General features: G+C 45.8%; 1 protein-coding gene across 1 annotated transcript; it reads right to left on the minus strand.

The window, feature by feature from the left end:
* Positions 1-3763: 3763 nt before the first annotated feature.
* On the minus strand, positions 3764-10091 carry LOC148223769 (endonuclease domain-containing 1 protein-like). Its single transcript, XM_088165973.1, has 3 exons — positions 9955-10091; positions 7591-7906; positions 3764-5586 (listed from the first exon to the last, which is right to left on the minus strand). The coding sequence occupies exons 2-3, from the start codon at positions 7870-7872 to the stop codon at positions 5035-5037; spliced, it is 834 nt and encodes a 277-aa protein (XP_088022099.1). The 5' UTR covers positions 7873-7906; positions 9955-10091; the 3' UTR covers positions 3764-5034.
* Positions 10092-10647: the final 556 nt, after the last annotated feature.

The raw sequence follows: 10647 nt of genomic DNA on the forward strand, positions 1-10647 counted from the left end.
TAACTAGTAGCTTGCACCCCAATATTATGGCGAGTCTCTGCCCCACAACAGTATGAACATGTGAAAAACAAGTCCCTCTTATACCATGTTGTTGCCAGAAAAAGGTTGGTAACTATGCCTTGGACTCCAACACCAACAATGTCGAAATTACAAAGCTTTGTGTGGACAAACTTACCGACTGTTGGCATAACTTTAACCAGACCAACCTATGTAACATGCTATTGGCAGAATGACACAGCAGATGAGTCCGGCTTGAAAGGTTTAACCTATAGGTTCAAAATAAACGCTGTAGAAAAACCCACACTGACTGCAGTAATGACACACCATGGTGTAAGTACTCCCCTAGTGTTGGATGACAAAAGCAAGGTTTTTCTTCCTTTCATGGTAACACAAGGTGATGATGTCGTAATAACCTGTAAATTAATTGCTGAGTCCCTCATCGAACCTGCATACAGTTATGGCATAGGACCTCATGGCCCTGTTTTATACTGTAAAATTCAAAATCAGGATTGTTGGCTAAACTGCTGTACAATTTTCCCATAAAATCATGTGTAGTAAAAACAATACAAAATACTTGGGAGAACTTGATGTTCATGTTGCAACACCTACCACCCAACCCCCGGTTATGCTGAGTCTGAGAATTTTTGAAACTGGACCATAGGTAATCAGAAAAACTGGCCAACAACAAATATTGTTTAATCTGGTATGGTCTCTTAAACAAATCAAATTGTCGATGCAATATAATGTCTCAGAAGTTCAGCCAGCTTGTTCACCTTTTTTGCAAACTTCTTTTGAGGGATGGACAACCTGGTTGCGAAAATGGAATGCTTCCAAGAAACGAATGACAAGAGACATAACCGGTGTTGTGGGAACAGGATTGGGAATTTTGAATAACATCGATTCAGAAGTACTAACGAATAAATTGACTACTACAGCTGGAGATGTAACCAAATTACACAGCCCCTGCAATCATCCTTAGCAGCTTTGGGAACCCAACAGTGGTTGTTATCAAACATATTGCCAAGTTGGGAAAAGGTAAATGTAAATGACCACAAATTGATAATCGATGCACTTGGTGTTACACAAAATAACATCTCTCTGGCTCTCAGCTGTATCCAGGTCCAGTTGTGGATGCAGTCGGTTGCTGCCTCAATTATAAGAGAAGGTGAGGAAGGCACTTTTCCTACTGAAATTCAAAATATAGTCTGGGACTATATTTTGAAAGAGAATTCCAATCCTGGTGGAACTTAGTAAATTTTACCTATGACCGCAACACAAACACAGCCACAGCCTTTATATTGACGATACACAATGCTTCAGTGCATTCAGTATTCCCCATCATTGCATTAGGGTAGAACCATGATGGAGCTATTCTGTATCCTTTCAAGCATGGGAAACGGGCCTGTCAAATTGGTGAGAAGTGGCAAACTGTTAATTTGGGAACTTGCATTGTCCAGGAACAACAAGGGTTTATCTGTGAAGGTAATGCAATTAGAGCTCAAGATATTTGCTTGGGCACAGAACAGAATGTTTGTAGTTTTGAAATTCATCTAAACAACATTCCTGAAACAGTACTGGTGTATATAGGCAACGGATGTGCATGCTTTAGAACTGTTTGTGATAGTGTTTTCATAGAAAATTTTGTAGTGGACACTAAATATTATTCAAATCTTTGTGTTTGTAACTTTACCAGAATTTCAGGATGTGACTTTTCCTATGTAGCTCCAGTTACTTCTTATCACTTTTTGCAGTCAAATCACACTTTGATCCACCTTCTATTGCTCACTCCCATTGGAATCAACCTCTCTCTGTTGAAGCAACTGTTGCTCCACCAGGATCTAATTGACATTTTGGAGAGGATCAAGAAAAACGGACAAAAAACCTTAATAACCATCCATCACAATGTGGAAGAAATACATCTTTTAGAAAGAGTAAAGAAAGATGCCAAACACAGGTTGTAGGATGCTCTCTTTGGGTGGTCACCTACTGCTACAGGTGTCCAGAACAAATTGTGTCATCCCATCATTGTTCTCTTGATTTTGGTTTTAATTGGTTTTACCAGCAATCCTGTACATCATGAATTGGAGGATGATGAAACGGTTAACACAATTGGCATCTGTAATGGATGTACCCAAATCAGTCACTGTTGACATCCCTAAGGTTACTGACACAAGACGAACTACCCAGGTATTAAAAAATAGGATAAACTGTGGTATTGACTGAAATTGCTCATTTTAAATTGTGTGGTATGGTGTTTTTTCTAGAATTAAAATCACTTTTTTTGTTGTTGTTGTTAAAGATTAAAAATTTACTTTTTATTTTGTTGTGTTTGGTAATCAAAAAATTAAAAATTGTTTATTTCTTTGTAATCAAAATTGAATGTATATTTTAATTAGGAATTGATTATTTGTTTTGTTTTGTTTTATCTCTTTCTCTCCTTTTCCTTTTTCCTTTTCCTTTTCCTTTTCCTTTTCCTTTTCCTTTTCCTTTTCCTTTTCCTTTTCCTTTTCCTTTTCCTTTTCCTTTTTTTCCTTTTCCTTTCCCTTATTTTTTCCTACTTCTCTATTCTGTCTGACTGTCTCTGTTTTCCAGGATATGCTACCAGCTTGGACGAGTCCTGAAGACTTCGCAACAACACTAGAAAGGAGCGCTCTTGACAATGATCGTGAGTCCTGAGGTGGCGTAAGGGTCGGTCTGAAGTTTCCTTCATTTTTGCCTCACGACCGTAGCAAGAAGACTCAAGGACCCCCACCCAGGATGACTCCGGAAAATGGGTTACTGGCCTGACTGAGGTGGATGCTTGCCAAGTGACTGTGTGCACGTGTGTTGTGCTCACTGCACTGTCCTGTCCTGATACCATCTGAAGCCTGCATGTACTGCACGTAACCACCTGTCACTCAGAGCACCTCACAATGGTCCATAAATCTTCCCACTTCTTGGCCAGAAGCCACTCGCTTTGGAGAAGGACTATAAAAGAGCCATCCTCTGGAGAAGACCCTTGGGATTCCCCCATGGATGAAGACCCATCCATTGGCTGGCCCACGAGGATGTCCATCTCATCTGTTGATAGCTATTTTCCCATTCCCCTCCTTTTCTCTCTCTATTTTTCTCTGTCCTACATCTCTCCCCTCTATAGCAATTAATTAAATATATAGCATTTAATAAAAATGCCTTGCTGTGAATAAAACTGATTTTGTCCCCCACTGTTGCATCTATGCACCTCTGAGACTGAATGAACCATCACGACCCCCCCTCTGTGTTGGCACATGGTGAGGCATCTGTGCCCCTGCAGCCCATGGATCCAAGGGGGATGCAGAGATCAACCCACAGCCCACGGGTTGGTGCTCACACCAGAGTGGGTGAATGCGTGGAGGAGGCTGTGATCCAGTGGGGGACACAATGAAGAGAGGAGTCCCCTGCTCCCAGGCTGGAGCAGCCAGTGGTTCCAGAGCCTGGAAAGTAGGGACAGTGGGGATGGCTTAAGCAAGGGTGAGGATGAGAGTGGTCTCAAGCCCCATCCAGTCTGCAGAGGTGGCTGAGAAAGTCAGGAACCTCCTGAGGTACAGAACAGGTGTCTACAAGGGAAAAATACATAGTGTCTAATGCTGACAGTTATGTGGGTGTTATGGCATCCTCAGATTGCACTTGGACCCCCAATGTCCTGAAAGGATGCTCTGGGCACTGTGATATCACTGGTGGTTGTAGAAATTTCAGAGAGAAGCAACTTGTGGTTTATAGAAGACATGACCCTGCAATCCAGCACTGCAGCAAATTACTTTTATTGGAAGCTCTTGAAACAAAATGATGAGGCATACATTGATCTTTTAAAACCATAAAATACATTTCCACAAATCAATTTCCCATAAAGTTGCAGAAAAGCTTCAGAAGCAGAGCAGAGAATGAAGGTTTGCAAGGAGTACATCCCAGGAATTTATCTTAGGCTGCTCTAAGCTTTCTATGTATCTGATGCCAAAGCCTGCCTGTCTGATACAACAGGTGCAGCTCTCAAGGTGCAGTTTCAAAAGCAAGCACACAAAAGCATGTCCCAGGATCACAGAATCACTGAATTGTTGGGTTTTGGAGGGACTTCTCAAGATCTTCTAGTCCACACTCCAGGCTCAAGCAGGAGGAGCTAGAGCAGGTTGTCCAGAATCCTTGTTGGGGTTTGGGGATCTGCAGACATGGAGATGTGCAGACAAGATATCTGGGCAGCCTGAGGTGCCCTGGTCCCACAGCCTTGCTAAGGAGGTGAGGGACAAGTCAGCTGCACACTGTCGGGGACAGCTAAGGAGGAGAGGACTCGTCCCTGAGAGCTCTCTCCTGAGATGGGCAGCAAAGCAAAGCAGCTGGAGGCTGTGCCCACGTCTTTGTGCCTTTGGGCAGAGGAGGAGGTGCCCTGAGGGACAGAGCTGGAAACACAGCAGACAAGGAAGCAGCACAGAAGCTGCACAGGACATTTGTCCCCCTCTGCTCTGCTGTGGTGAGAGCCCAGCTGCAGTGCTGCCTCCAGCTGTGGGGCCCACAGCACGAGAAGGATACAAAGCTGCTGGAGTGGAGTCCAGTGCAGGCCATGAAGGTGCTCTGATGGCTGGAGCACGTCTGCTCTGGAGAGAGGGTGAGAGAGCTGGGGATGTTGAGCCTGGAGAAGACTCCAGAGAGTCCAGTACCTCCAGGATGTCTAAGAGGGCTGGAGGGGGTCTTTGGACAAGGGTATGGAGTGACAGGACAAGAGGGAATGGTTTCACACTGATGGAGGGCAGGGATATTCTAAAGAAGGAAATTCCTGGGAGCAGGCTGTGGTACGAGCAAAAGTTACCCAGAGCTGTTTTGACTGCCCCATCCCTGCAAGCGTTTAAGGCCAGGCTGGGGAGGGCTTGGAATATCCTAGGGTAGTGGAAGGTGCCCCTGCCCTTGGCACGCAAGTCAAAATGAGATGATCCTGAAGGCTTTAATGTCCCATCAAAACCAACCCATTCTGTGATTCTGTGACATGTTGGAAAATCTCCTGAACCTTTTCCATCAAGGATGTGAGACTTATTTCTGGCCACAGGCATTCTTGAACAGATCAACCCCTTTCATGTCATAGAGCTTGGTCAACCTCTTCTCCAGCTCTGCCAGATCAATGATCTTTACCCTGTCGTTGTTTCTCTCGTTCTTCGCAATGGCTCCCCAAGCCTTAATGGGTTTTTTGCCCTTCAGGCAGCAGGCAGCTGACCAGATGTGGCTGGGTACATTAACCCTCCCATTGGAGATATTGGTGTTCCCAGGCACAGCACCTGTGATGACATAGGTGGTGTCACAGCCCTGGGTTTTTTCGGGCATTTTTACTTCCTCGTAGTCATGCCAGGTACCCTGGTTGAATACCATGTCCTGGGGCACTATGTTGGTGAGGGTGAAGGTAGCCCACTTGCTGTCGTTGCCATTTTGGTGGCCACTGGGACACAAGTGACCAGGGTCCAGACCCAGGGCATCTCTGTAGTCTTGGTCAATAGCCTGACTCAGGGCAATATCCGGTGGAGTGATGTTGTACTTTTTTGCGATGGAAGCCTCTTCATCCATAGACTTGTCGTAAGTTTCATTGATGAGCTTGAGAGGGTAAGAAGAGGAAAAGGTGTCAGTACTGAGCAGGCATGGAATGAAACAGATTACCATGAAACAGACATCTCTGATTGTTAAAAGCCCATTTTCTGTCATCTCAATGCAGAAAAATGGAGGAATCTAAGAGAAATCATAGACATGCCTTTCCTGTGTGAACACAAATATTTAACTAGAATGCAGCTCAGAATGTGACTGCTCTCATTTTGTCTTTTGACCTTTGTGATTCAGTCTGCAGCCTGTGCTGGGAGCATGGATGGATGCATGAAACAAGGAGCATTTCCCCCTCCTAGGACTGAAAGATGACTTTGGTGAGACACCTTCCCTGACAAATCTGCATCTCTTTCCTCCTGTCTCCACAGCCCACATCTGCCCAGGGCTCTCCATGGATACCCTCATACCACTCTGTGATTCTGTTGTTCTGTGATTCTGTGATTTTATATGTGGTTGCTACAGATGTACCCCAGTCCTGGAACACCAGAGGTTGCCTCCTCTAACCCCATACCCAGGCAGATGTGACAGGAAATTAGTCCTGGAGCTGAGGATTCCCTGGGAGGGCTGCAGTTTCTTCAAGGATGAACATATTTTCTCAGTAAGCCAAAAGATCTCCATGTAAATGGAATCCGTTCCAGCAGTGCTAAGAATGTGTCTGAGAGCTGATCTGGGCCAGGGAGCATTTTCTGCAGCATCACTGAAAAGAAGTTACAAATGATCAGCCTCTGAGAGGATCCTGTAATCCCAAAAGACTCCTGGCGAAACTGCTAGTACTCCAAAAAGGCCTCTGGAGAAAGTTAACAAAATTAAAGATTTTTCCAGGTATCCTGTGTCTATTGTGTAGGAAGAGAAGACCAGTAATGGGATTGGAGCATTCTGGCCTGGCCAATGCAGGGGGTTTGTATTGAGATGATCTTTAAGGTTCCTACCAATACAAATCACTCTCCGATTCTACAAAATGACAGAAGTTTTTATGCCTCGCTAACTTGGAGGCTGCAGTGGTGCAAGAGGAGAATAATTGCTCATGTTCACGTGAGTAAGAATTGTGAACCATTATTTTTTTCATCACTCCAACAGGTTGCTAGTCATCTGTAGGGAAGCATATTTAGCCTTCTTCTGGAACTGGACATTATGATCTTCCACTTTTCACACAAAATTCTCCCCCTACTCTGCCCATGAAAAGGTCCTGAATTTATTGCCTTTCTATTCTACAATTGGCCTGGACTGTGTTCCTGCAGGTCTGAAGGACATTTGTGAGGGCTCCATAGCTTTGGAGTTCTGTCTGTCTGCTGGATCCTTCTGGATCAAGCCTGAGCCAAAGGTGCTCAGGGGTCACTGCCCATGCATGGAGATCACACCCTTCTGACTGGAGAGACACTGATGCTCCTCACCTTTCACTGCCTGAAACATCACTATAGAAATCTCTCCACAGTTAAGCTGACCCTCTCATCTCCTGTGCCTTTTCCCCCAAAGCTTTGTCCCTGGGCCATCTCACTCCTTCTGAGTTTCTCCTCACTTCTCTCACACCCCTCACCAAGCATGTTTGACTCTTCACTGGGAGCAGATGAGCTCTGTCAGTGGTGCAGAACAACTCAGGGCAAAGTGAGGAGCAGATCCCAGCAGGACAGTTGGTCCCTCAAGTTTAGCCTCCCTGGGGTGCCTTTTCCCCATCACTTGGTCCCCCACCACAGCAGGACATAGGGAGGGGAATCATTTGACTTTGTAATGTAATGCAAATTAATCTGATTTGCTGTTGCTGTCAGGTGAAGGCAGAAAACTGGGCAACTCTGGAATATGATTCATCTCATCCTCCTGCTGATGTCTCAGATGCATCAGAGGAACCATGTGGTGCAGGTGTTTGAAGTAAAAGAATTAAATTCCCATGCAGTGTGTAAATTTTCATGTGTGCAGTGGGGTGGTAGGAAGTAGAAGTGGTAATATAAATGCTGCAGCTCATCTCTGAGTGAGTGCAGTGTGATGTGCTGTAAGAGAGACACTCACCTGGGGCTCAACAAACCATGAGTCATATCTGTCTCCAGGTCCACGCTCGTATTTGTAAGCAGAGTACACTGGAATTCTCCTGTTTCTGTCATACAGGGTGGCAAAGCGATATTTGTTTGCATAGACCTGGCAGATCCGGGCTGCGTTCGTTGGACGCAGGACATCATTTGGGGGGGTCTGTTCATAGAAAAACTGAGGACAACGTGTAAAGGACTTCACCACCTCGCTGTGTCCCAGCCAGAGGCAGCTCGCCAACATCTGCAGCAGCAGCAGCCCCAGCATCGTGGGAGGATTTCAGTGAAGGGCTCTTGCTCCCCTGCAAGGCAAATGAAGAGGGACACTCAGCTGGGAGAGAGCTGGGCATGGCCTGGAGGCTTTTTGTGCAGGGGGACAGAACTGGCAGAGGAGGGGATTATGAGAGACCAGGAAAGGAGTAATTTCTGTCCTCCTGGAGATGGAAAAATCATGAGGGCAATAAGAGTGAAATCTAAACCAGGGTTTAGGTGCCCAGAGGAGGAGGCAGCAGTGGGAGAAGTCAGCCTGGGTGAGGAAGGAGACAAATCCTCCACGAGTGTAATCATCTCTCACTGCAAATTATCTTGCAAGTGAGGCACAGCCCTTGGACAAGGTCACCTTTTCCCACCTCCCTCCTGCTCTGAGCACCTCCCCACAGCAGACACCTGCAGCTGGGCATGGACTCTGCTCAGCCCCCTGCAATGCTGAGCTGGGCTTGAATCTCATGGGGCATTGGGCAGGGAAAGAACAGCACTGCTGCACTTCCTACATGTCTCTGGCCCCATCCAGGTTCACACAGACACAGCTCCTCCTGTCACACCCAATCCTGAACACAAATGATGCACTTGGGGTCCTGCCTCTCAGCTGACATTGGGCAAGGGGTGTCCTGCTGCTCACCCTGCATTTCCACATTATCCAACCCCAGACTCTGAACTTGCAGACACGTGGAGAGAGAAAATGAAGAGGCCAAGCAGATGGTAGCAGCAAACACGAGGGATAACACCTCTGTCTTATCAGCACAATGGCTGCTGCAATGCAAGCACTGATGGGAGGGGGGCAGCTCTTCCTGTGGGTGCTTGGGATTCCTGCTGATGCCCATCTTCAGCTGTGATGATGGATTTTCCTGTACAGTCAAAGGCACCATTGCAGGAATTTCTCACACAGCCAGCTGTCCCATTTTGTCTTTCTCAGTACTGATGTGATTCTCAGCAGTCAGTAAGATCATTCCTTTATGAGAAAACTGCTGAAAATCTCCCTGGGATGCTGGCAACCAAGCAAGGGGCTTTGTGTCCTTTCAGAGGCAGCACAGGTTTGGGATGGCAGGGATGCTTCCATTTGCATGGCCAGACATTCAGTGGAGTAATTTATTATCATCAGGATTTGGAATAAGGCAGGTAGGACAGGCAGGTTGAAGGGCTCCAGGGAGAGAAAGCTGCCACAGCCTCTAAAGCACAAAGCCCACCTTTGGCTGGGAAGGGTCTGAGCTGAGGGCTGCTGAAGGCTTGACAAGTCACCTTGCACATTTGCTCTTTTCTTATTCTTCTCCCTGACCCTCATCTCTCCATTTCTATTGCATTCAGGATGTTGAGCTACACACAGACCTACTCTGACCCAAGATATCTTGTCCTATTTCTCTTTTCAACCCCTGCACCAGGAACGTGGTGACCCATGAGCTGGAAACTGAGAACATGACCCACAGGCAGTGACTTCTTACAGTATTCTGCAGATCACGGCCCTATTTGCCCAAATCAAGCTGAGAAGTGACTGAGAAGTCCTTTAGGGTTACCCACACAATGAGATTAAAATTTATCTAACTAACTTCAAATCTAACTTAATATATACATAGATAAAAACTTTCAATGACAAAGAGCAGCTCAGAATTCTGATTGCAGCTCCAAAGTGGCAGAGGATTCTCAAATGCCTCTGCTGCAGTCTCAGATTGGCTGCTTTTATATGATTTCCAAGTTGACAGAGTTGTTGGATTTCCCAAACAGGACCTAGAGTGAATTTTCCACTACGGTCATCTGTGTTTGTCCAAAGGCCTCATGCAAGATCATGGGTGGAGTTCTGCTGCTCAACAAACTAACCCTCTTTCTTATTCAACACTTGCATATTCATTTTCAGGTTAGCTGGCTTGAGTTTCTTTCCCAAATCCCTCCTTCTCTCCTTGCCCTCCTGACTGACAGAGAATACTAAAGTGCTGCAACATTCAGTGCATGGATCAGCTCTGATTGGTCCTTGGAGTTCAGCAACTCCAGCCTAGGTTTTTTTATAGATATTTTTTTTTTGCAAAGCTCAGGAAAACCTTTGTATATTTTAATGAATGGTGAGGAAGGAGTAGGAGCTTACCTTGAAGCAGAGTCTCAGAACAGGCAGCTGAACCGTTCCTTCAGTCTTCTCCCTGGAGAAAGAACTGTTTGAATCCTCAGGAGTGCCACTGCAATATATACCCACTCATAGATTGGCCCCTTCTTATAAAAAGGAAATTCCACAGAAATGAGAAGTTTTTTTTGTTTTTTTTTTTTAATTTTATTTAGGGGCCTTGGTTAATACCCACCATGAAATAGGTTGACAGTTGTTTGTAATAGTTTCCTCAGAATTTCTCTGAAATTTGCTGACTTGCAGCATGGTATGTCACGATCAGTTAACACGGTCTGGTGACTTCCTTGATCATTTCATCAATGCCACCAGCTGCTGCTGCTGCTGCTCCAGCACCTACATGTGTTTCTGTTCCCAACACAACATCTCTGGTGACATGAGATGGACTGGCCTGTCTCTGGGTACACTCAGATAGTCACAGGCTGCTCTTCTGCAGCCTCACATAACATCATTCCCATGGCCAGGCAACCAATACTCTCTTACCTGATGGCCATGGCTTTGTAACAGCTTCATCCCAGCCGTCTGGGAAGGAGAAGGCTCTGGGGATACCTCAGAGCACCTGCCAGGACTTTAGGAGCCTCCAGGAGAGCTGCAGCGAGACTTTGGACAAGGGTATGGACTTGTTAGATCTGCTGGGTTCAGAGTTAATTTTCTTGGCACTGG

This window comes from Sturnus vulgaris, chromosome 5 (genome assembly GCF_052056855.1).
Source record: "Sturnus vulgaris isolate bStuVul1 chromosome 5, bStuVul1.hap1, whole genome shotgun sequence".
Classification (NCBI taxonomy): Eukaryota; Metazoa; Chordata; class Aves; order Passeriformes; family Sturnidae; genus Sturnus; species Sturnus vulgaris.

What these genes read in the sequence shown, in the direction of transcription:
- LOC148223769 (XM_088165973.1), bottom strand. Translation starts at nt 7,872, where the DNA reads ATGCTGGGGCTGCTGCTGCTGCAGATGTTGGCGAGCTGCCTCTGGCTG. An exon ending in CATGGTTTGTTGAGCCCCAG is followed by an intron (nt 5,587 to 7,590) that starts GTGAGTGTCTCT and finishes TACCCTCTCAAG; the next exon opens with CTCATCAATGAAACTTACGA.